The following is a 26,802-nucleotide window of genomic DNA, read 5'->3' on the forward strand; positions in this document are numbered from 1 at the left end:
GAAGGGGGGACATTTGCAAAATGTATCATCTTGCCATAGGAGTGCAGTAGTTTTACTCTGATTCCAGAGACTAATGGAGTGGATTGGACAAAGTGACAGCAGGCTCAGCTTTACAACCCTTATACAATGAAAATTACATCTAAGATTTTGCTAGCGTTATGCTTTTAGTATTAATTGTAGTAGTACTTTTAGCAGTAACAAATACACTAGATATTCTATTTGTTGTATTTATAAAATTTATAAATAAACAACAGACTTTTCAGCCTATTAATAAGAGGGAAAGATAGTGTGTGGTGGTAGATCTGCAATGGGTGTATTTGCTTATTAAAGAGAAGAGGTTGGAAATTTGTAAAATAGAACAAGATTAAAAGAACAGGATGAGAAAGCAAAGAGTGGAAACAAAGCTGTAGATATGTCTGGGAGTGCTTAAGTGTCTTCCGTCTGGTAAGTTATTAACCTTAAAAGAAGTAATAGATTTGCCTTAAAGACTGTCAACTCTTGGTTGGGTGGGTTTTTTTTGTTTTGTTTTAGTTTGTTTTGGTTTTGTGTGTGTCTGTGTCTTTGGGTTTTTTTTTTTCTTCTTAGAAAACATACCATAATGTAAATTTTCTTCCTGTCTCACACTGGAGTTAAATTCCCTTTAAAATATTATTTTCAGTGTGATTTTTATCCTTAAAAGAAAGAAATGAGGTTCTTACCTGTATTTAGTATAGCTTAATCTCCTCCTTCCCTTTTTTCTTTGCCGTGAAAGTTACCTTCTCTTTCTTCCTAAACTGCTTTTATTTTTCAAGTCAGACTTCCATGAAAAAGAACTGTTTTAAGTCTGTCACTTGCATAAATTTGTATAAAGTGCAAAATGATTTTAAGTAATTTTTAAATAGAGGTCGTATAGTAAGTGCAGCAGTTTTCCTGACTTTCTGAGAAACTGGAGTATGTAGGGAAGCCAGTAGCACAAAAAAGCAGGAGATGGCTGCATCTGTGCATGCTGCTCCCTCATTTGCTGAGCACTCTACTGTCTGTGCTCTCTGCTGGCATTAAAGGCAAGTGCATTACAAATGGGAAAGATTTGTTTTTTCAAAGACAAAACTCCCAGCAAATCCCAAAGGCAACTGGAACATTTATTTTTATTTTCTTCACTGTATTGACATTGTCCTTTTATGCAAACTTAACTGTAAAACACTCTTGAGATACTGCATAGAAAATACACAAAGGAAAAAACATATATACACTTTCATAAAAATAGAATACATCTCAGCAAAATTACTTGTGTACAGTGTATTGACATTACTGAACCAAACTTACATCACCTTTGGAGACAAATGTTCCATTTGCAAAAAAAAAAAAAAAAGAAACAAAACCCCAAAACATTTTAACTGAGTTGGGAATACTGAGCTGGATATGGGTTTGAGCTAAATAAATGGTTATACAAGAACGTCAGACAAAAACAAACAAAAAAAGTTATAGAATACCTGCTGGATAAAGTAGAAGTAGAGCCATGTTGCTGGTTGTTCCAAAAAAATAGTGGCATCCTTAAACTTGCACCAGTTCCCACTTCACCTGTAGATTCTTTAGCTGAAAACAAACTTTAATATCGTTTGTTTAAGTATTTGCACCCATTAGGTACAGTGGTATTTGCTTTTTTGTGCACATGACAATATATTACAGCCCTAATTCTACTAGGTATTTGATAAGAAAAAGAAAATCTAATAGAGATTAAATTGTAAAACACTCAGCAATCTTTAAAATAGGTAGACCACTTGAATTCTTTTTCCTCTGATTAGGCTTTTCTTTAGTTTCTTTCAACAGAGGCTGCTCCTTGCTTACTGTTTTGACCTCATACTTCAGCCCATACTTTGATTTTTCTGCTGGTTTTCAGAAAAAGTGTGGAAAATGACTACTCCAGTGTAATAAATGAAGAAAGCAGTAACAGGTCCTCAAAGCCATGGATTTTCCTCTTGATTTGAAATAATGGGACTGGATAGGCAGCCTCAGAGAAGGAAAAGAGAATAGCACCACTTTCAAGTTACATGGTTCACAACTGTTTGGCAGGCACTAGAGTCAGTCTGGAAGTGGTAATACCCACCAGCATTTACAAATGTGGTTAAAATAGTGTGATTACTGTCAAGTAGTTTGGGTGTTTAATAGGGGTAGGCTGACACAGCTATATAAACAATGAAAGTTGTCCGATACTCAATATTTCCATCAACACTGTAGGATAAAGCTCTGACTCCCATGCGGTAAGTCTTTGGCTCTCGCAGCGGTCGGGTGGTGAACACTACTCCTTTCAAGTTCTCATCTCTCAGGGCAAATGGGATTGCTGGGTCCTCATCTGCCATTAAGAAAGTTGTCCTTGGGTGCATGACTTGATCATGAGTATAGGCAACCAGCCGGATTAAATCCTGGCCAGCAGCTATGCCAAAGGGGAGGGAAAGGAGTTTGTATTCCAAGGCGTAGGTACTCGAATCACACTCCAAGTCGTTGGCTGGGCAATTTTTGAGACAGAACCTAAGAATAAGCAGAGCACTTTAGTCCAGGAAGAAGGCACAGTATTGTAAGTACTGCAAGAGGTCTTAAAGGAGAAAAATCTTCCCCTGTTTACCCTGTGGCAGTATGCAGAATAAAACTTCTGTATAAAGGTAATATACTCATGTGCTCTTTATTCATTGTTCCATTAAAGTTGCAGCCTAGTTTAATGTCCCATTTTCACCTCAACAGAATAATCTCAGAAAGTGTCAAAAGGCAATATAAAGATGCAGGTACAATGACAATACTTGCCATTGAAGTCAGTGGTGCTATGTTTCTGTGACCTTAGTCTTAAACGTTAGAATTGGAAAGGTTGGTTTAAAATGTACCAGGCAGCTCCATTTGAGGTGTTTGTGCGTTAGATCATAAAATAAAGAATTTGGAATGAAGAAGAGCAGAGTAAGCTTTACTTCTATTAATCAAAAGTCAAACTAGGAGATCTTTGCTAGCTCTGCTTTTCAGTGTTTAACAGAGGTCAATGAACATCACCCATTTCAATTAAAGTGTCATTCCAGTTGAGTTACAAGATTACAAGAAATTAGTATGTTTTGTCAAGGAAAAAAACAGGGAAACAGAATAACTTAAACCCAGCAAAATTTACCATGAATGATAGCATTATTTTCCTGACTAAAAGAATATGTTAAATGCTTTGAAACATGTTAGGCTGTTAGAGAAGTCAGAAACCTCAGATGCAAAGGGAGCCCTATAATCTGTGTGTATAGTCTATAACTGAATGACACCAAATCAGCAGAAAGAATTGTGATGTGCTGCCTGCTGGGGTTCCTATAGTAAAGGAGCATTTTGGCACCATTTCCTTTTGAGCTAATAGAGTAATGCAGCCAGCTCACTTTCACCCACTGCTTTCTGGCTGTGCTGATGGGAAACATGGCTACTGATGCTTGTCTTGAATGTCAATGCTTTACCTTTTGCTAGTATGAGCTTTGTTGGTGTCAAAATTTAATGTTTAGTGAATACAGATTAAGGATTTGAGCTTGGGGTAAGTGAAAAGGAGGTGAAAATAAAACGTACCCAGAAAGAGGCTCTCGCTGGTAGTTTGGTGGACAAGGTGTGTCTATACATTGGTAGCTTCCTCTCATGTTGAAACACATCTGATTTGATCCACAATTAATGTTCTGTTCAAGGCACTCATCAATATCTGAATGTAAAAAAACATGCAAATGGTAAGTTGCTGGTAGAAGAATTGAAGGGTTAAAAACTAGCTGGATAAGGGCTCAGCAGACTACAGAGTGTACCTCTACGCACAGTGAAATCTTTCAGAATCCTGTCTTGCTGTCTGAGACACTGGAGCTGCTAGTTCCAATACTGCACATTTATTCATTTATTATTGTTGGCATTTTATTACTGTGCTGGATGGCATATTGTGCAAGAGCTGCCTTTCAGTCTTGATCCAACATAAACTGTAGTTGTCTTGTCAATAGAGCTGTCTTGTCAATAGAGCTAATTAGGTCAGGTGATTTCTGGTGTGGGTTGTTTTTTTTGGGGGGGGGGTGGGGTGGAGGTAGGGAACAAAAAATCTGACAGTACCTACAGTACCCTTTTTTGACAGAGGCAGGTTAAGGATTATACTGGGTTTGACCCTGACGCTGCTGTCTACTTGCCTGGAGTTAGATGTGTAATGTAAGGTCACCTGAGAACCTCAGGGAATAAGAAGCTGCTTTTGTATAATTTGCTTTGTTTTACTAAACATTAAGATGTGAAATACAAACATTTCTGAAACTTGAAATTCTGAATATGTTTCTGATCACTCAAAGGGACTGCTGTACCTTGGCAGGTTTTGCCATTGGGCATAAGGCGATAGCCAGATGGACAAGTACACTGGTAACTTCCCAGGGTGTTTCTGCATTCATGCTGACATGTGTGTCTGGTTTCACATTCATCGATGTCTGTGGAAAGAAACACGAACATGTACACATCAGGATTATTTGAACCTGGTATCGAACAAAGGTTTTTTTTTCTCTTATTTAGGTACAAGCATATACACAGAGTTGGTGGAAGTTGTCTGCATGTTCTTTTCTGATGGGGTTGAACATTTAAGACTAGCAAGTCCTTTCACACCTTACCTGTGCCACTCCTTGTAACTTTTTAATAATGAAAGTCAGCTTTGAGGGATTATCACCTCTTTTAATAGCAGCCATACCATAATACATACTCTAGTTGAAGAGACCAGTTGTGATACAGAGTTCTGGGGAAAAGGGGGATGTGTAATCTGTATACATCAACAAGGTTATACAAATACAGTCTTGCCCCAGAAAGCAAGCTGTGGTGCCTGTTAATAATGTTTTAAGCAATATGCTTAGGAAACATCCGGATTAGTTATCTCAACAGAGGAAGCCTTGACAGTGGGAGAGTTGTTCTTAAAGTTAATCCCTCCTCAGGGAAAGCTCTTTCCCTTCCAAACTGATCTTCCCCATGCCACAGGGTTGAATTAAGCTCAGTATCTGGGAACTCTACCATTAAATGCTCTTAAATTTTACCTATTTTTTTTTTAATTCCCCTCTCAGATACAGAAGTACCAGACCACTTTATGTAAAATTTTCAAAGCAGAGTAGTGTGATTTAGACACAGATTGTATATAATATCATTTGAAACATCTGCCAAATTCAGGCAGCAACAGAGAGTCTACTAAAGTTAGTCACAGGCAAGCAGCAAGACTTGCACAATTAAAACAGTGGAAGGAAGGTTCCTTCCCCTCTCTTTATCTGATTTACAGGGGTTGCATTAGATAAAAATGCAAACAGAAGAGAAACAGATGTGACCAGAAATTTATGGTAAGTTGTTATCAAACCCTAACAGTTGTCTGTTGAGAGAACTTTCTTTTTAAAAAACCTCACTCTGGTGCATTTTTCATATTAAACAGTAATTTTTGAAATTTAGATGTTTATTCCAATAAAATGGAAGCACGAGAATATTAACCAATTCAGACTGGAAGCTGGAGTGAAGCTGATAGATTTTTAGCTTAACCCTTTAGTTAATAGTGGTAGCTATATTCCTAGGTCTTTCAATTAAACTGCTATACCTATATCAAACTGCATATATACAATGACTGAAATTTCTTTATGATGTAAATATAAGGTTTAATGTCTGCCTATCCATAATTAATAAAATTACACTCACATTTTCCAATGTTATATAATATATATTGGTATGTAACCTAGCAATAATTCTGGTTGCTAGAATCTAGCTGTAGATCACTATTTATCCTGGAAGGGTATTATGTCTCCTATGAAGTGGCATATATGCTAGGGTGATGTACATAGTTACATACTACATGTATGTAGATATGTACTGTATAGTACTACATTAAATGCGCTGGACAAGCTGTAATAAGGCCTAGCCTGTGGTACTGTTCGACCTGAATGCAGCAGTATTATCATAACAAATGAATGGAATGTTTGTTTTTCTTTCTTAAAATATTCAAAATGTGAGTTAAGCTGTCAAAGCCTGGCTTAAGAGAAGCATACTTAGGAAAATTAATTAATTTTTCATAACCTCCCAAAAACCTGCAGCAGAGCTTGCCAGTTACCAGAACTCTGCTCTCCTCATCAGGGAAAAAGAAAGGGCAGTGCAATCACTGTCACAACTTATGACAAATCCCCTATTTGTTTCTTTATAATCAGTCTCTCCAGTCTCACTTGCTATCATAACTACAGATCACTTAAAATCTCTGCTTATATCACCTGTATGGCAGTGACTAACCATCCTGTAGCAGTGCTGGCATTGGCCCTAGCATGCTCAGTTCTAAAGTTTTTATTCAAAACCTTTTGAAACAAACCTTTTGAAACCAAATTACTACTACCATCAGTGGGAGTCTGATAAAAGCAACATCCCCAGGACTAGACTGGGTCTGATGGTGTTTTTTGAAGCGTGAGAAAATTCACAAAGTTGACCTACCATAATCAGAAGAAAGAGAATAACAGAGGGAGATAATTTGCAAACACACAATAAGCACCACGGTTAAAATAAGAAGTTATGAAAGAGGAGGTTTGAAAACAGTTTTGCTACAACATGCTCAGGAGACAAGAACATGCGGAACTCTAAATATTTATCAGGGTAATTGGAAAAAGAAACCAACACAGCACCACAAACCATCAGCCCCTTTTATATATTAAACAGTAACCTAACAATAAGGACCAAAACAAGACAATTGCATAGATACGACTGACATTTACCTACACATCTGTTATTTCTTGCCTCATAGCCTTCAGGACAAGTTTCTCTAATGTTCCTTCTAGTCCTGGAGAAAGGTATTCTGCTGTTTCTATACTCTGAGAAGGAGCTGTAGAGATTTGAGGAGTGCCTGTAATATTGTTGAGGTTGATAGTTGTCTCTCACAGGGGAGAATTGAGCATAGTTATAGCTATTGTAATAGGCACCATAATTTGGCAATCTCTCCAATCCAGCGCAAGATTTCCCATCACCTAATAAATGTTGTCCAGGTGGACAGATACACTTGAAGCTGCCGGGGGTGTTGGTGCATTGAAATGCACAGGGCTTAGGCACTTGTTCACATTCATTAATGTCTGCTCATGTGACATGATCCAGAGCAACAAACCATGTGGAAAGGAGAAAAAACAAACAAACAACAACACATAACTATATGTATATATATACATATATATTTATCTCAGTCTGTGGAACAAACTGAAGACATAGAAGTCAGATCTTGAAGACAGTAAAATATGGCAAACATAATGCCAAGTAGGCTGGCTTCTCCAGCCAGAACACTAATATACCTTTATTTTTCCTGTAAGGCTTTTTGTGACATAAGATTGTGCTTACACAGGACAAGAACTCTGCTGAAGGTCGTGCCTCAAGTGTTACTGAATGTAAGATTGTTTATAAAACGGGGACCCCAAGTCTGTTCCCCTCCTTTTGTAGAAGCAGGGCTCTGTGATAACCTGAAAGTTGCTGACTGTGGTCCCTGCTGGTTACCAGAAAAGATACTCTCAGAAATAAAGGTGCCCTTAGGACCTCCTCTGTTCATCATTTCAGCTTATGCCGTTCACTGCTACTTCAGTAATTTTCTTCTTAAATGCTCCACAGATGGGTGGGAGATGCTGTTGGGTCCTTTCTCTAAAGGAGGATACTTAACATGGAGCCTTCTTGAGATGTAAAACATTCAAATTGGCACAGAGGGAAGCTCAATAAGATCTGATACCATTATTGTACTATGCATCAGGGGAAAAATGAGGTCTCAAGGATGTGTCACAAGGTTGCAGGGGAAGGAAGTCAGTTACGTTCTACCCTTCGATGTTCTTATTGGTCATTAGCTGTGAAAGTTTGGAGACTTAACTTTTGTAAAATGAAAAAAATACGATTATTGAGATCTAGCATAGTTCACAGAAATATTGTTATTCAGTTAAGTGTGCATGCATATATCTGTGTATGTTGTGATGAGAAATGAGCATCATAATTCCCTGTCTGTTGGATGGGCATAAGACACAACGGACTTTACCCAGGGTAAAAGTGGCAGAGGTTCAATCCTTCTGCTTCAGTCTGGGGTCACTGGAAACATTAACAATAACAATAACATTAACAATAAAACCTGAATTTTATTAACATGTATGAACTAATCTATATTTTAAATATATTTTGAAGCAGATAGAAATTCAAAGGTGTGTGAAGTTCACAATTTAAGAGGGAGCTTTCAATAGTCCTTGATCAGAAGACAGCTTTAGGAGAACAGTTAGTGTTTTGTGAAAATCTGTAGCCCCAGGCTTTATCTAGCTTCTTACTGTCAGAAATTCAGGTGGCTCTAATGTGTTAAGGAGGCTGGATTGATTTTATTTCAAAAGAGACGCAGCTGGTGGAAGTAAGGTCTTCGTCTATACCAAACAGTTCCTTACTGCTATTTAGATTATTTAATTAAAAAAAAACCAAACAAAAAAAAAACCAAACAAAATAAATTCCTGTCTTGTGGTAGTCCAAAATCTTCAGTTGTTTAAAAGGAAAAGCTCTGTTCTCCAGAGCAGCTCTTTATCTCTTAAGAAAGCTAATCTTGAAGAAGTCATCATGAAGGAATGCTTCTCTGATATGATACATGAGAGCAACTGAAACAAACTTCACTTAGTGTCATACACCAACATTCATAAATCACTAACAGAGTGGATCAGCTATTATATTTTAAATATTCTGCATAAATATGGAAGGGGTGAATCTATATGATCCTAGTTCCATCCTGAGAGCTGTTAAATACCAGGGTATGTGGTTTATGCATTTGCACTAACACCATGCATTGCACTGTCTTACTATCCACATTAGAGCTATGAGAGTATCCTTCAAATCCTAAGGCTCTGTGTGTGGGAGAAAGCTCTACACATTCCTATGCCAGAATTTTCTACATAGATAGCATAGGAGAGTAACTACAAAGTCAGGATGCCTGTGACTGAGAGGAATACTCCTTCCCTACTATGATCCACCCAAACCAGAAAGGGGAGTGTTGAATGACAAATGGGTATCAGCTTCCCCTACTTAACCCATATGGGGAACACCCTTCGCAATTCTAGCTGGTGGGTGTGTATCCTGCCTCTTGCAAAACCCTTCATTTGGGAGTTCTCCTTTAGGGGAATACACATCACTTCCTGCTTGACTGCCTTCAGGTGGGAATCAGTACATTCCAGGGTATACATCCAGGCACATTTCACTGTCCAGTCAGCTAACATGTCTGACCTGATTTTTATAAATTAAGCCTCCTGTGGAGTGGTAGCTTGTGGCATTCATCCACCAGTGCTCCAAGACCCTTGTATGATTTATTTTCACAGTATGTATCTCTAAATATCTCTGGAATCATTTAGTTTTGACTATTTGTTTTGAATGGGATGCATTGTTTTAGATAGGTAATTTTGAACTTCAGAACAAATTTGTCTATATAGCATAGTCTTGATAACATTGTTGGATATGCTCCAACGGAAAGCCCAGCCCAAAGCAGCAGCAGAAAATACATGATACTAATGTGACTGGATAGCTTACCCACACAAGGTCTTCCAACTCCCTGCGACCGATATCCTCTAGGACACACACAACGGTAACTTCCTCGTGTGTTCTCACAAATCTGGTTATAGCGGCACTGGTGGGTTCCATCCCGGCATTCATCAACATCTGCAAGCAGCAAGGCAAAGGAGTCAGATTTTTCTTGAAACCTCATACAGCTTTAAACTTCTTGATGCAGAAGGAATGCAGTTAAGCACTAGTGAATTTGGCCCTCTAGATAGATGTGGCTTCTGAACACACACTTTTCTTACCTGGTGCCATGACTAGATATTACTCTATAACAGTTTGTGTTACGAACCATAATTTGTGATTCATAAGCAGATTTTGAGCAGGAACATAGATAAATTTTTCAACCGTGTTGCATTTACAAACACTTTTTCTGTTAAAACTTTTCATTGAGGTTTCCAATGTGATCAGCTACTCTGCAATGAGACATGATCCCTCTTCTTGTCATATCCCACTAGAAAAAAAAATTTGGTAGTATATATAACATTGGTTGTGTTTAAAAGCATCCCTGATAAGCAGCAAGGATCTGCGATCTTGATTCAGAGCCACTGAGACAAACTCTAAAGAAGCTTTCACACATGGAGCAAAATATTACAAAGTCAATGAATGATATGTAGAATTCAAGGTGACAATGCAGAAAAGATGCTGAGGAAAAAACCCTTACTGTTCCTTCATAAAAACAATGGAAAGCTGGAAGGGGCAGGAATACTTCTGTTCTTTTAATAACAATTACAAAAAAGTTAAATACATATGTTCCCATAAATGAAAAGAAGTTGATGCCTTTAACATGTGCAAGTTTTAATAACTGGAGCCAGACTATTTCCAAGATTATTTAAAAAAAAACCCAAACATCATTGTTGTACCTATGTTTACCATCATTATACAGTACATTAGCATTTTACTCACCAATGCATGTTCCATTTTCTGCTTTGGTCATTCCACTGGGACACAGATCAATGCACTTATAGCCACCACGGGTGTTTTTGCAAAGCTGATCAGGCCTGCATACATTCTGCCTGCACTCATTTACATCTTATTTAAAGAAAAAAAGGCAAGAATGGAAATTAACTCAGTCATTTATGTACATGCATTTGAATTTATTTCATTCATATTTATCAATCAGCCCAATTCCCACTTCCCCTAGCTTTTAGTATTGCTTTACAAACAAATTCAGAATACAGACTATCATCCATAGTGGGATTTTCTTTTAGAATGGTTTCCAATAAACAAATATTGAACTATGGCCATTGGAAAGAGGAAATGAACACTGAAAAATTCATTCATACCCATGCATTTTCTGCCCTTCAGCTGGTATCCTGGATCACAACCACAGTGGAAACTTCCTACAGTATTGAAGCAACGCTGGTGACAGGAGTTGGACTCTTGACACTCATTAACATCTGTTGAACAATACAAATCCTTGATACCATAGCTGTGAATTGCCTTGTCATCAGTTACCTGAACAGTATTTTGGTTGAGTCAATATTCTGGATTCTGATTTGATTTGTATTACACTACTGAGGCATGTTCAGAAGAGTTCACTTCTCACTTTTTTGTAAAAGAAAATGCACATGGAACACAAAAGCAAGAATGTTAGGTTATTCCCTGATAGGATTTTAAATTTATTTCTAAAGATGGACAAAGAAAAAAGCTTTAAAAAAAACCCAAACCACACCCAACAAAACAAAACAACTACCAAAAAAAAAAGAAAGAAAAAAGAAAAAGAAAAAATAAACCCCACAATCTTAATAATGAAGATTCAAAGACGCTGTATTTGGAGGCTCATCTTTTAAAAAGTTACTTTCACTCCTATGAAAGTCCACATTATCAGCTTATGAAAGCTAACAACCAAGGACCAATCCATACCTTGACAACTAAATCCATCAGCTGTCCTCCTAAAGCCGTTCCCACATCTCACCACACAGTGGTATGAGCCAATGATGTTTTCACAGTCCTGACCAGCATGACAGGTATGCTCACCTAGTGCACACTCATCAATATCTATAATTAAAAACAAGCTGTAAACCTCACTATGTCAAAATGAAACACAGATAAAGCAGGATCTTGAGCATGATCAGCTATGAAATACTTGATTGCAAATATATTCATATATTAAATAATTAGAATACCACCAATGGATTATATTTTTACAATGAGAAAATGGCCCAGCCCAAACAGAACATTTCCCTAGCAGCTTAAGTGCCATGGTGATTTCTGCATCCAGCCTGTCCACAGCAATGCTTATCTTACCCTGACACGTTCTACCATCTGCAGAGATAGTGAGGCCTTTTGGACAAGAGCAGTAGTAAGAACCCATGGTATTATGACAGGTATGGGAACAAGGATTTCTCACAGCACATTCATCTTCATCTGGAACAAGGAAAACCAGTGAGACTTCACAAGACTTTACAAACAGTTCTAAGGGTTATATATCTGGTAAAGCCCACAGGGCAAAGCTAAATATAGCAATAGGCCAGCTTCATAGAAATGTTTCAGCAATGCATTCTCCACTCATATTTTTACAGTTACCAAATCTACACTAACTCAGCTTGCTGGAATCTTGCTTTAGCTCTGCAGGACTGGACTACTACTGTGACAAATGAAAGTCTGATACAATCTTTTTCAGAGAATCTTTTCAACAGAACAAATAGGTAAAAGAGGGTAGATTTAGATTGGAAATACAGAATATTTTTTTTTTTTATGATTAGGATGGCAAAACAGTGGAACATATTGCCTAGAGAACCTGTGGATGCCCCATCATTGGAAGTGTTCAAGCTCAGGTCAGACAGGACTTTGAACAACCCAGTCTAACAGAAGGCATCCCTGGCCATGGCAGGGGGACTAGAACTGGATGATCTTTAAAGGTCTCTTTCAGCCCAGATCATTCTGTGAATCTGTGATTACACACTATGCTTGTCACATCATTACCTGAACAGTAAGGCCCAGTTGAGTCAAAATCAAACCCAGCAGGGCACTGGTTGCTACGATCTCCTGTATAGCAAAGAAGACACATGTTACTTGTGGATGAAAATATGGCCAATTTATTACTTCAAAAAAACCCCAACACTTTAACATTAAGAATTGCAGCCCACCTATTTATAAAAGATTTATTAGTGGGTGTTCTTTCTGGGCAGTGAAAGTCTGTAGTATATGGGTTTTGAAAAACCTTAAACAAGTGCATTGTGTGGGTGTCCCTTAGGGTGTCAGGAAGTTTCATCCAAGCCTGGTACATCCTCAAAAGTTCCTCCATAAAGTTTTCATTATTAAAAGAATAAAGACTATTCCATTTTGTTTCACATAAAAAAAAATAAATCCATAAAGTACTAGTAAATTTTTCAAGCTGAAGCTCAGTATCATGCTTTCTGTATATACCAAATAATTCAGAGAAGTTCAATCTGAGGAATGACTTAGGACATTTTACCCATTTTTGTGCTGAATTTTGAATTTTCTTCTTTAACAGAATGAAAGGTACATGCAAAGAAATGGGAAAATATTTTAGGTTGAATATCTGAAGCTACTGGTGATGCTATTATCTGTGTCACCAACAGCAGACATACCTCATCAATGAGAACTACAAAGTAAGTGCAAAGTGCAATAGCTTTTACATATTAGTCTATAAGTATATTAACAAGATATGTAGATCCCAGGATCTACAATAAAGTCACCCAAGTTTCACAGAATTTCCTTTTTCAAAGCCATAACAGCTTTTGAGCATATAGGTAATGGTATCTGCAAAGACAGGATATTATTTTTCCATTGTTTTCTTTCTGTGAAAGACTAGAACAATACCTTTTGCAATGGAAGCATGGATTTTAAAAGCCACTGTTTCTTCTAGTGGGTTATACTCTGTTGTAATAGAGGAAGCATGGAGAGTTTCCACCAAGAAAGGCATCTTTCCTTTAGTGTGATCATAGGTGATAGTGTGGTTCCACGTATAGGGAACACTAACTCCATCTACAGTGAAGAGACGAGTAGAATGGGCATACAGTTGCCCAGGGCCAGTTTGAATATAGTCTTCTGTGTAATCCTGAAACAGCAAAATTTATTCTTCAGGCACTGAGTATATCCAATACCACTGTGATCTTTGCATTTTAAATGATATGAAATGTATTTTGAGAAAGGGTCTTAACAGCTGAACAAAGTGTATTTCATACAACACATACTTACTTTACCTTAACTGTTGAATCTTAACAGCATCTAGTATGTTTATTTAAATAAGAAACAGGCTGTGGCACTGAGCTTCCTGATGATGGGGGGCCACAGCATAGCATTTCCAAAAAAAAACCCTGAAAATGATCTTACTGTTCAGGAACAATCTTTTGAGATCTAAATGTTTTTTTCATATTCTAAGTCAGACGCTGACAATGTGCTAACTAAACAAGAAGAGAAAATTCTGACACTGGAAAAAATATAAATGCTACATATTGCAGCATATCAAAGTATCAAGAATTTAATGTATATTTATTAAACTGTGGGATTAATATATGAGAACATTTTCACTGGTTACCTACCACTGACTGATTCTCACCTTTACAGAGACAACTTCAAAGAATGTTCTTTCTTTTACAGTAAATCCAATTATCAAGAACCTGATTTTAAACCAAAACTTTTATACCACATATTGGTATAAGCAAAATATTTTTCATGTCTTACACTGCACCAAAAATAGTTCATTTGAACTCCATCTTTCTATCAGGAATACAAGGTCAGTGATAGAAGCTATCTTACTATGAGCAGTAGAGGATATCTCCTGGAAAAAATAGGCAGAGCAATTCAGTAGCAGGTTTATAACCTTTTGCTATACGATCATGCAAACTGCCCTCTAATCAATCCTGAGAAAAGTTTATAGAGAAGTGTCATTCTTTGAAAAAGCAAATTCTGTAAAATATTTCAGATGGATTGCATAATAGGACTGTTTGCCATAACAGATGTCTCCACAAGACAAATGTTTGATGTTATAGCAGAGAAAGAAGCACATCATTATCAGCATCATAGCAATGTGTATGATAAGAAAACATAAAATACCTTGTGATGTAATCTGATTCAGGATCTATTAATCCCTGTCTCTGCAACTTTATCAGTCTCAGGAATGTTTCTCTGCCGTCATATGCATAACTATAGCTGTAGACTAATTATCAGCACCTTTTATACCAAGGTGCATTGGTATAAAAGAGCTGGTGTCCTCCTTGTGGAAGCCAGAAAGTCAGAGAGGTTTAAGATGCACCTTTATAGCTCTGTCAAAAGCAACACCTGACATGCCTGCCTGTGGTAATGAGCCCCGAAAACACCTCTCAATACTACCTTCTAATATCTAAAAAACTTGACCAATACTACCTACCTGGTGATAACTTGTTTTCAAAGGCAATGTTAACATCTGTCAGTCAAACAAGACACAAAACAAGTTACATACAACAGTTTTCAGGACTAAAGCCCTGTCTACAGCTTTAATACAGAAGAGGGAGGAAGTGTATTGACGAGAGTAAGAGGTGGTGTCTTGAGCAGCTTTACCTTCACGTTAACATCAGCTACTGACTGGAGCTGCAGCACGTGGCCACTCACAACAACATCCAGCAGCAGAGATCCATCTGAATCCAAACCCCTAGCAATATGAGTCATCCGCAGAATCTCACCTATGAATTTTAGGAGCACATTGATTCATAAAACATTCTAACCAGAGAGTTATGTTAGCCACACAGTATCTGAATTGGGATCCCTCCACCAGTTATTTTATACTCGTATTTTTTAAGGCATACCATGCCAGTAATAAAAAACATTACGTTTCAAATGACAGCTCTAAAAACTGTATTTAAGCCTCAGAAATCCATGTCATTTGGAAAACACTGGTGTAAGCAAAAGACTCAAGGTTCAGCAACAGTTATGTGCTATTTTTTAAGAAATATAGTATCTCTCAAGCTTACTGGAAACAGAATAAGCTGGCATATCACAGTGAACTAACCAGTTGCAAACTCCACTTGAGTTTCTCTCTTGAAGACTGCATCAGTGAGTGTAAACCCATTCATTGCTTCTCCAATTTCTTTCGCAGTTGTCCAGTAAACTGGGCTGAGTATAGAAATGAGCTTTCTCATTGCTGGACCTGAAAGAAATGTGACACAACATTTGAGAGCTTTTTTCCTAACATCAAGCAGCCCACATCAGTAGGGGCTGAATATAAAGACCTAAAACTAGAGTAACCCTGAAGATTTAAACCAGAAAATTAAAAGTATATATTGGTATATTCAGAGGAATCATTTTACAAATACTAATATACTAGAAGTAAATATTGAAGATTCCTTTTTATTCCTTGTCATGAAAAGCTCAGATTAATTTCTTCAGAGAGACTTAATGAAATTAAGTGGTGAAAACTGAGTGCACAGACTTCAGCCTAGCTCTAGGAACAAAAGTGATAAGAAGTAAAATAAAACCTACCAAGGTTCCGAGGTACATTTGTGATCTTTGCTTGTATTACCCTAGTTTCAGAGTCAGGGCTGTCTGTTACTGTGACATTCAGGAAAGCAATCCCAAATTCAATATCATTAATATTGCCAATGATGCTGCCTTTGGCACGTGAAGGCCCACCTGTGTAGGGAGGAGTGGGAGGAAGGAAAAAAAAACACCCATGTGAAAACTTTGCTGGCTGATATCTTGAGGGAGAGAATTCAGAACTGTTGTCCAGCCTTTTAAGGAGTAAGGATATTTCTGCATATGTTACTACATTATTTGCAAGTGTAAAGCTCACAACGTGCAAATAACAGTATCTCTGCACCTGAACAGGTTGCCCAGGGGGGTTGTGGAGTCTCCTACGTTGGAGATATTCAAGGCCCACCTGGACAAGTTCCTGTGTGATGTACTCTAGGTTACCCTGCTCTTGCAGGGGGGTTGGACTAGATGATCTTTCGAAGTCCCTTCCAACCGTTGGGATTCTGTGATTCTGTGGTCTGAGCTAGATTCACAGTAACACAGGAATCACCTTACACACCTCTGAGAAGTAACAATAGTGCTATGTAAAAAGTTAAAAATAAATAAATAAATAAATATTCCTGCTGAAGTTGCAGGTGAGATTTAAGCCAAAAAATTGAAATCAAATCAGTCGAATTGGTATGGAAGAGTACCAGTCAAATTAGGAGTGGCACACAATATTTCATTGCATGCAGGCTGTAAATAACTCACCAGGACATGCTTGGGTATTACACCTGGATATCTGGGAGGAGTCTCCAGGACAAGGACGTCCCCGATTTAAGGGGGCTGGGTTGCTGCACAGGCGTGTTCGGATCTGCTCTCCTCCTCCACAAGAAGCTGAGCACTGGCTCCATGTTTGCCACTGCCCCCAGTTTCCATCCACTGAATAAATAAAGAATGAAGAAAGCAACTTGTCATTTTAAATGCTTCAGGCTTGCATCAGTGATGTGTTAGTTAATTAAATCAATGTGTTAAAGAAATAGCTCAAAGGATGACAAAAACACCATAATGTGTAGGATGGGTAGGAGCACTTCTCACAACAGTGTCTTGGTTTCAGGTGGGATAGAGTTGATTTTCTTCCTAGTAGCTGGGGCAGTGCTGTGTTTTGGTTCTAGAGAGCAATGCTGGTAACACCGATGTTTTAGTTGTTGCTCAGTAGCACTTACCCTGATCAAGGACTTTCCAGCCTCTCATGCTCTGCCAGCGAGGAGGGGCACAAAAAACTGGGAAGAAGCGGAGACAGGACACCTGACCCAAACTAGCCAAAGGGGCATTCCATACCACAGCACGTCATGCCCAGTATATAAACTGGGGGGAGCTACCCCTAAAGGAATGATTGCTGCTCAGGTCAGGCTGGGTATCTGTCAGTGGGTGGTGAGCTGCTGTAATGTGCATCACTTGCTTTTATTGAGTTTTATTCCACTCTCTCCATTTCCTTTTGTTATTATAATTGATATATTTTACTTGACTTCAATTATTAAACTGTTGTTATCTCAGCCTGCGAGTTTTACCTTCTTTTTTTCCCTGATTCTCCTCCGCATCCAACCAGGGATAGGGAAGGAGTGAATGAGTGGCTGCATAGTACTTAGCTGCAGACTGGGGTTAAACCACAACAATCTTTTTGGTACCCAACATGGGGCACGAAGGGTTGAGATAATGACAGGTCTGACCAGAGCATGCTAAAACATCCCAGTGGTGATGTTCATCCTCCATGGGGCTTGGACTAAGGTTATCATTTAATGTTTTTTGTGATACTGGTTTGTGGTAAACCCATCTGGGCTGCTGCATTGTGGCAAGATACCACTGCCTGGTTGGAGAACTTGGTTGTGAAAGTATGTAGATGCTCATGTACCCGAGAATCAGGCTACTTGAACAACATCAGAAGAACCAATGGGTGGATGAGGGATTTAATAATTTTAAAAAATATTAAATCAGAATTAAAAATAATATAATAATAGTCCTTTGAGGGACAGTTACAGAAGGGTGTTTAGAAATTTATAGGCATTTAATAAGTCTCTAGCACTGTGGTTTATATTCTGTATTGCTGACACTGATCCTGAATGTCTAAGTTCATCAATTACCCCTTAGTTATGTATTGTCAATAAATTAATTTACTGCTTTGATCGTCATTTTGTTTAAAGCATTTGAACTTAGCATTTTTCCCTGCTCTGGAATACATTAAGAGAGTTTATATGGGAGCCTTATAAATTGTATTTCTATAAAAAGTAGAATTACTAGATATAGGAGAGATTTTCATATGTTGTTTCTTGGTTTGCATCATTCTATGTTATTTTGAGGAAATCTAACTAATGAAGGAGGAAATCTTTGTAAGGTGGCAGTCGCTTAAAGAAAAAAGTGAGAGTGGATTATTATTTTGTATTAAATTGTAAATAATTACAGAATGCTCTACATTCCTTTCATAATATGTGAATCTAACTTATGTTATGTACACCTTGATGTCTTCCAGTGGAAGCTGCATTTAATGTCTGTTAGTCTGAGCACTCACCAGGGCACAGGTCAGTGCTGCACTTCTGGATCTGCATGTCAGCCCCTGCACATGCCCTTCCACCACTGGCAGGGCGAGGATTGTCACAGGTCCGGTATCGCCTCTTCTGGCCTCCATTACATGTTCGACTACAAGTTCCCCAGCTACTCCATGGGCCCCAGTTTCCATGAACTGTAAAGATATGCTAGATTTTATCTGTCTTCCTCTTAACAACAAATACTTAAAACCAGAAAGTCAAGCTAGGAAAATATTGCTATTGAAGACTAACTTGTTCACATATTTTCCCAAAATAAAAAGAACCAGACAGTTAAAGATCTAAGAAAGTTACCTTGTCCAGCATTCAGTGATTTCTGAGTAACTCCAGAACTTCATTGTTTGTAAGAAAGTGTGCAGCATATGTTATTAACTCAATGAGTCACTGCATGCTACTGTGAGATACAAAGAAATTCACTTTGCAGTACCTTATGACTGGACAGTTGTCACTTTAGAGAGTTGTGTGACATCTGACAGTCTAGCAGGACCTTATGACCAGCAGTTGTTTGTCCTCCTAATAGTTAAGTTTGAAGTGCCCCAGTCATACTGAATGATGAAGAGATGCTTTCACTCTTGCCAGGCAGCTAATACCACTTGCCTGTATTCAGACCCCCCTAATTTTTGTGGGAGTTTGTGATTTGTGGAGGGCTTTGTTCCTCTCATGCATATATACAAACCTAGTGAGTGGATAAGCAGCCTAATTCAAAGCACTTACTTGGACAAAGATCACTGTTGCAAAAATCAATTTGTATGTCATTTCCTTCACATTTGTGACCCCCAAACTGTGGGGCTGGGTCTGAGCAGTGACGCGTTCTCTGCCTGCTTCCTCCTCCACAGGACACAGTGCAGGCACTCCAGCTGCTCCACGTGGCCCACTTCCCATCCACTGGTGAGAAAGGCATAGCATGGTACACTTAGTGTCTCTGACATTAGAAACAACAAAGTAAATCAGTGCTACATCAGGGTAAAACAGACATAGGATGTTACTGACTCTCTAGAACATCCCAGCTACATAGAGATTTCTGGGAGTAAAGCTGGAGAAAGGGATGACCTGTCTTTTAAGTAACATATACGCTTGACCAGAAACATGGTCAGGGATCACTCAGTTCTCAAGCTCAGACACTTTCCCATTTTTAGATACCTGTAAGCAAGCTGAACCACATACAAAATAGTACCTGAAAATACCACACTCTGCTGGCACAAGTGCTACCCCAAAGCCCCAGCCTTCACCTGTGCACCCTCCTCTGGTTGCAGCTGCACTGTCTTAAGATGTAACCCTTCTTCCTAACCAACCTTTCAGTTACTGGCTCAGCTCTTTGTAGGAGCTATTACTAAATTATCTCTCATAAATCAGGTCTATGCAGCTGAGTAGTAGGGTCTTTGATTTCCCAGGACATGGTGACACAAGCTGCTACAGCTACATCTATGTGAGCACTTAAGTTGTTGGCTGAGAACAAGCCAATTAGTCACAAACTAGCTGTAAGCAATAACATCCTCAAGCAGCAGTGTGTGGAGCTGGGTAAATGTGCAACATCGAACCCTCACTTACTTGACTACCAGAAGGGCAGTATTCTCTTCTACACATTGACAGTTATAGTGGGGACTTGGCAGAGGGTCTGGCATGTGCAAAATGGAGCACAAGCCAGAAGGATCTAGTCTAAACTACTGCACATTCCACTTAATGAAATTTCCTTCTCATTATCCCTGCGGCCAAATACAGAGGTTGTATTTCAAAACTGAACTCTCCTGTTCAGTCATGAAGGACTCATTGAAATATGGAAGAACAGGATAAATGAATAACAGAACCAAGAAAAAAAATAAAAACCAATATTTAGGAAACCTGTAATTTAACTGCCAAGGTTTTAAAATGCTGCTTTTGCACAGTCACAAGGTAAGGGAAGAGAGACAAGGACAGGAGAAGAAATCCCATATATTAGGTCTATAGTGGGATGCCAAAGATAGGGGCAGGGACCAAGAAAATTAAAGGCTTGAATGGAATTTTTTCAGGGACTGCACTTTCAAAACTGGAAAGGTTTCAATATAAATTAAGTAGAATTTGGAAAGGAAATTAAAAGACTGTCATCGTTCCCTTTGTGTCCAACGCATCTTACCTGGGCAGCGTCTCTTGCTGCAAACCTGAACCTGTGCGTCAGACCCCTCACAGTATGATCCATCATGTGAAGGAGGAGGGTTATTGCAGAGCCTCAGTCGTGTTTGAGTACCTTTCCCGCAAGTCTCGCTGCAAGGACCCCATGGCAGCCAAGAACTCCACTCACCATCAACTGCAAAGGCATCACAGCTATAAAACTGTTGAAACTGTACAGCTGCTCTAACTTGAAATTACAGCTTCACAGCCTAAGGCAAAAAGCTGTGTTGCTTAGTATCAATAAATACCCTGAATAAGCCCTTGAAAAGGCCATTGCCTTGAGCAATAGCCAAAGTGTATTAACATTTTGCAAAAAAGATTCTTTCCTTTTCATTTTCCAAATACATCACTTCACCTTACTACAGTCTTGGAACACCAGAGCTGAACACTTGATCAAATCTGGTCTTTCATAAGTTACCTGGCTCTGACTGTCATGTATTAGGCTGAAGGTCTCAGCAGGGGAAGGGCCATGCTAGTTAAAAACTGGCACACAGCTTCAGTGATTACCAGTAAGCCAGAGCCAAGATCTAGAGAACTGAATCTTAGGCTGATGGATGAGCATCTGGCATTGTGGTGGTAGCAGAGCCAGGGTGAAAGGGAAAAATCAAGACATGAGAGAAACATGAACATTCAGCTTAGTTATGAGGAAAATGTGGCTGAAAATTAAAATAACAGGGGAAAATGAACAGATAATGTCTTAAACTATCATGATTTACATGGCTTTTTAATAGTTGTTTGGGTGGGTTTGGTTATTTTTCCATTTTAATTGGTTTTGTGAGTTTGTTCTGTGAGAACATGGGTAACAAGTATTGAAAAACAGTAAAATTAAAAAAAAAAGACTTTTTTTTGGGGGGGGGAGGGGAGGGGAAATGCTAAGAATTCTCCATGCACTTTTGTGACTTCTGTCTCCAAGAACTAGTGCCACTCAATACATTACAAACAATTGTAAAAAAAAAAGAAGGTGGGGGAGATTAATTCTTTTGTAATTTAATAATTCTAAATAAGCTGGAAGAATTTGGGTTTGGAGAAAAATAATTAAAAAAAAAAAGAAACTATTACAAAAAACTCCTTGTGCAGCTATTTTTAAACCGCTCTTCTCTTACCTGGGCAAGGCCTTATATTACACATGACTGAATCCACAGCACTGCCATCACAGGGCTTCCCGCCATGCTGAGTTGGTGGGTTACTGCAGGTTCTGGTTCTGGTCCTGTTACCTTGTCCACAGCTCTTCGAACACTCTTCCCATAGCCCCCACTCTGACCAGCTGCCATCCACTAAGAAACAGAAACCCAGACAGTTTTAATCAAAAAATATTTCTGCAGTATTTATTGAAATTTCCTCTTCCTTTCCACAAAGAAAAAATTAATTCCAGCTTCTTAGCAAAATTCATCTGTCACGAAGATCTGTGCACTGTTAGGGCACTTAACATAAGGCACATTTAAAGTATCAATTCATTAAAGAAATACCTGGACATGGCTTGTTATGGCAGCTGCGTACATCTGTATCAGGCCCCTCACACCTCTTCCCACCATTTGCTGGAAGAGGGTTGTTGCATTGACGTACTCGCTCCTGAACACCTTGACCACAAGTTACACTGCAAGATCGCCATTCAAGCCAATTGGAAAATCCACCATGCACTGCAATGGGAAAAATGACGCTCTGTATCATGCTTCTGCTTGTAATTCTCTTAGATTGATACAGCATAGTGAAAAGTGCACTTCATAAACCATTACTTGGAAATCCAACTCACTTCCCATCTTTATTAATACAGAAATATCTACTACAGTTCTGAGAATACCTCAGCTGCTCTGAAATAGTTATTGCTTTTGCTCATAAGGGCTATTCCTTAAAGGCACTATGAAGTTATGTGTTCTGAGGATGGTATCTAGCTCAAGATTCATTCATTACTATGTCTCTCACTGCTTCATGCTCATCTGTCTCACACAGCTGGATGAATATAACGGAACAAATTTTCATTAAACAAAACCCCACTGACATCTCAGACTAGGCTTAATGTGTACTTATGTGTATGTGGAATGTAAGATTAAATATCCATAAAATATGGATAAGATAAAATCTTGATCATATATTATCTCTATTAATGCTGTAATCTACCGGCTTGGTAGTCACTATCCTATCCTCAAGAGGGACATTTTATAAGCAATATAGTAGGACAAGGGAGAATGGCTTTAAGCTGAAAGAGGGTAGATTTAGATCAGGTATTAGGAAGAAATTCTTTAATGTGCGAGTGGTGAGACACTGGAACAGGTTGCTCAAGTAAGCTGTGGCTGCCACATCCCTGGCAGTATTCAAGGTCAGGTTGAACAGGGCTTGGGGTAAACCGGTCTAGAGGAAGGTGACCCTGCCCAATGGCAGGAGGTTGGAACTGGATGATCTTTAAGGTGCCTTCCAACCAAAACCATTCTGTGATTCTATATTTTGTGCACCTACCCTGGACAGTCAGTGGTACTCTAACAAGAATAGATCCCATTAGATTCCTTGCTACACACTCATATTCAGACGTATCTTCCTTCTGTGCTGCAACAATAAGCAAGGAGCCATTGGACAGGACAGTCACTCTCTCATCGCCCTCAACTGGATGGCCTTGGCGGGACCATTTGATGGTTGGAGAAGGCTCCCCATTCGCCTGGCAGTTCATCATTGCTGTGTCACCAGCTTCTATAACTGTTTCCACAGGTTCAACAGTGATGACTGGAGGACCTGAAAGACAATGTTTCTTTAGGCAATGGCACATGGTTACATTTTTTTTTTTTTGTTATATTGATTATTGAGAGTTCTGGTCAGAATGAGGGCAAAAAAATCTGATGACAGTTTAGTTTAGCTAAAATTATTATTGTTGATCTTTCACCATCAAAATACATCAAGTTAAGATGATAATGACAGGCTATTTTTGATATGAAGCAATCTGAGGGCCAAAGCTGGGATTAAGGTCTGATTATACGAGCATATACAGACGTCTTTATTGCTAAAAGTCTTGCTTTTCATAAAGCCTGTAGGAAGATGCACTTAGTTATGTCCAGAGGCAACTGAGACATAAATAACAGATCAACAATGCTTGAGGTTACCACAGAAAAGGGATGTTCAGAAATTCTACCACTGGTGAAAAAATAATTCTATAATATTCTTTCTGGTAAAAATAAAATATTGACAGTGAAAGCTGAGATTCATGTCTTGTAATTTTCTTAATCTAAAAGTTAAAAGTCTAATTTATCCAGTGCTATCGACATGCTCTCTAGTCAACTAAGAGAAACAGGTCCTTTCAAAAGATGATTCACCCTACTCTAAGGTGGTTCTAAAATGAGCTTGAATCGTCCTATACATGCTTCTCTTCTTTGACCTCAATCACCAGCTTAAACTAGACTATAAACATATTAATAATGAAAGGTGAGAGGAATCTTAACCTACAGTGCAGTGCCCAACCTTCAAAAATTGAATGGGAGCTGCATCCATCTGTCCAAAGGTGTATATTGCTCCAGTCTAGTGAAATTAAATTTATCAATTTAAGTCTTACTCTGAAGCGTTAGTGTCAGACTGCGTTCCACCACACCAGCATCATTGGTAGCCACACACTTGTAGTCACCAGCATCTTCATTCTAAAGAACAAAAAAAAAATACTCAACATGTTTGTGTAATGATGGTTTCTGTTTACAGTGCACATCCTGTAAATGAATTTTCTGCAGCACATTCTGGCATGCCCTGGATTTTAAGAGGAATGCTGTTAGGTTCTAGAGTATCTCAAGATTTTTCCTTTATTATTAAATTAATAGTGTGAATTATTTTTAGTATTTAATTTTTTATTTCCTTCAACTCATTTTTTTTTAAATGAAAACTCAAGTTACTGTTTAAATGAAGTTTAAATGAGTGTGTAATGAAGAATCTAATAAGATCTCATCTTGCTAGATTAGCTATTAGGAAGAAACTCTTTAATGTGAGGATGGCAAGACTGGTGCATGTTGCCAAGGTAAGTTGTGGATGTCCTCTCCCTGTAAGTATTCAAGGCCAGGTTGCATGTTGCATTGAACAACCTGGTCTAATGGAAGGTGTCCCTCTCTGCCTGCAGTTTTCAACCCCATTTCAAAATGTAGACATGAGTTTATGGGGGAAAGCAACATGTCTTGCAATTTACATTAGGAATTTAGATGCCAAATGATATCACATGGAGAACACAACTGATTTTCAGCCAATCTGTTGTAGAACAGAGGCTCTTTTAAGGTCAAAAGTAAAAGTCCCATGTAATTGGGTACAATTTCACACATCAATGATTAGTATGTAGATTCAGTCTTTCTGGCAATTAAAGGATAGCCCCATGGGTTTCTTTTTGACAGAATAATTTGAGTCTAATTCTAGTCTGAATTAAAACAACATTCGTTAAAGGTAAAAGCAAAAGTGCATTAAACATCAAGCTTCAGCCTTTCAAAATATCATGATCTGGAATACCTTTATTAATCAAATAAAATGCAGAAACACATTGTAACAGATCAGTGACTCACTACAGTGCCATAGATAGCGAGAGAACCATTGTTAAGCTGTCGGATCCTGTTGCTAATCTGAATGCCAACTCCTTTTTTGCTCCACTGGATGGTTGGAGGTGGATCTCCTCTGACTTCACAATTCAACATAGCATTGCCTCCCAAAGGCTCAATTCGGCTAGAGTGGTAATCGCCTTTGAAGACTGGAGGCTCTGAGAACACAAAGAAATAGCAGAGTCAAAATCAAATGCCCTTAATGGAATTGCTGGAAGGGATCATTCATCTCTGACTTTCTGAAGTATGAATTTCAAACTGTTTTAATTTTTCCCATTTAGCCATAGACAATGTACCAAATACTAGGGGTAATGGTTTTAAACTGAAAGGATAAATTTAGATTAGCCATTAGGAAGAAATTCTTTACTGGTGGCAAGACTGGCACATGATGCCAAGAGAAGCTGTGGATGCCCCCTCCCTAGAAGCATTCAAAGCCAGACTGGATGGGGCTTTGAGCAATCTGGTCTAGTGAAAGATGTCCCTGCCTGTGGTAGGGGTGTGGAACTAGGTGATTTTTAATGTCCCTTCCATCCCAAACCATCCTAGGATTCTACTATCCAAACAGATAGTTGTGTGAAACTGTCCAACAGTGACCATAACTACTGTTTTACATACCTTTGACATACACAAAACCAATAGCTTTGATTGAACCAACTGTGTTTTCTGCTGTGCAGACGTATGTACCAGAGTCATCCTTAGACACTCTTTCAATAACAAGTTCACTGTGTCCATTTACATCATCATACAGTGCTGAAGGGAGAACACAGAGCAAAGGGTTACTCCAATGATTTTAAATGTGTACATCTCAGTGTTGTATCAGTATGTTGTAAGACTGAATTAGAGTGCTATTCAGCAACACAGCTCAATGGCATTGTACCATTTAATTGCTTAGATACCTAAGAAATGCACAGAAAAATCACTGCTGTAACATTTGCCCACATGCCTGTATTCACTTGAGTTGTCCCTTAACTTTAGGCTTTGTGCATCTACATTCTATGGACTGCTGAGGTTTTCTTCAAATTTAAGAGAAATAGCATTAGTTGTTGGATGTTGAATAAATATCATCAAATATAGATTTTTTTTAATGTGTTACATTAGTGGTTACAGAAGAGGAACAATTTCTTAATTATTGTCCTTACAGCTTTGTCTCAAAGACAATTTAATTACATGATTGCACAATATTGAAGATATTCCGCACACAATCACTGCCTATCAACTTTGTTACCTCTAGATTATTTTTCTTCCCTATCCTAAACTAATTACAATGCTTGGGGGGGGGGGGGAGAGGGGGAACAATTGCAGAGTGGAATGGCCAATAAAACCCAGTGTCACCTACCTGGAATTATGTTATTGTTAAAGGTCCATGTTATTTTGGGTACTGGTATCCCAGTTGCTTTGCAAGTTAATCTGAGCTGTTCTCCTTTAGTCAAAGCTACATCTCCAGGCAGTTCAGTAAAAGCTGGAAGCACATGAACTATCAGGGTGACAGTGTGTGTGTCTTCTCCAGCAGCATTGCTTGCAATACAGGTGTAACTGCCAGAATCTTCATGCTAAAAGAAAGTGTGTTGGGGAAATTC

At 38.5% G+C, this 26,802-nt stretch overlaps 1 protein-coding gene across 1 annotated transcript in view; it reads right to left on the bottom strand.

Moving 5' to 3' along the window:
• Positions 1 to 1,097: 1,097 nt before the first annotated feature.
• HMCN1 (hemicentin 1) overlaps positions 1,098 to 26,802 on the bottom strand; it is a 209,674-nt gene continuing 183,969 nt past the window's right edge. The window contains exons 83-107 of the mRNA XM_034064292.1: positions 26,562 to 26,775; positions 25,841 to 25,975; positions 25,193 to 25,383; positions 24,214 to 24,295; positions 23,133 to 23,402; positions 22,148 to 22,318; positions 21,785 to 21,955; positions 20,647 to 20,817; positions 19,251 to 19,421; positions 18,503 to 18,673; positions 16,708 to 16,878; positions 15,967 to 16,116; positions 15,497 to 15,634; positions 15,049 to 15,170; positions 13,330 to 13,567; positions 12,469 to 12,531; positions 11,791 to 11,910; positions 11,407 to 11,541; positions 10,827 to 10,940; positions 10,447 to 10,572; positions 9,514 to 9,642; positions 6,714 to 7,064; positions 4,308 to 4,427; positions 3,553 to 3,679; positions 1,098 to 2,505 (exon numbers count right to left, since the gene is read on the bottom strand). Coding sequence (XP_033920183.1) covers positions 2,139 to 2,505; positions 3,553 to 3,679; positions 4,308 to 4,427; positions 6,714 to 7,064; positions 9,514 to 9,642; positions 10,447 to 10,572; positions 10,827 to 10,940; positions 11,407 to 11,541; positions 11,791 to 11,910; positions 12,469 to 12,531; positions 13,330 to 13,567; positions 15,049 to 15,170; positions 15,497 to 15,634; positions 15,967 to 16,116; positions 16,708 to 16,878; positions 18,503 to 18,673; positions 19,251 to 19,421; positions 20,647 to 20,817; positions 21,785 to 21,955; positions 22,148 to 22,318; positions 23,133 to 23,402; positions 24,214 to 24,295; positions 25,193 to 25,383; positions 25,841 to 25,975; positions 26,562 to 26,775 — 4,218 coding nt within the window. The 3' untranslated portion in view covers positions 1,098 to 2,138. The remainder of the gene's footprint in view (positions 2,506 to 3,552; positions 3,680 to 4,307; positions 4,428 to 6,713; positions 7,065 to 9,513; positions 9,643 to 10,446; positions 10,573 to 10,826; positions 10,941 to 11,406; positions 11,542 to 11,790; positions 11,911 to 12,468; positions 12,532 to 13,329; positions 13,568 to 15,048; positions 15,171 to 15,496; positions 15,635 to 15,966; positions 16,117 to 16,707; positions 16,879 to 18,502; positions 18,674 to 19,250; positions 19,422 to 20,646; positions 20,818 to 21,784; positions 21,956 to 22,147; positions 22,319 to 23,132; positions 23,403 to 24,213; positions 24,296 to 25,192; positions 25,384 to 25,840; positions 25,976 to 26,561; positions 26,776 to 26,802) is intronic.

Source organism: Melopsittacus undulatus, chromosome 6 (genome assembly GCF_012275295.1).
Source record: "Melopsittacus undulatus isolate bMelUnd1 chromosome 6, bMelUnd1.mat.Z, whole genome shotgun sequence".
NCBI lineage: Eukaryota > Metazoa > Chordata > Aves > Psittaciformes > Psittaculidae > Melopsittacus > Melopsittacus undulatus.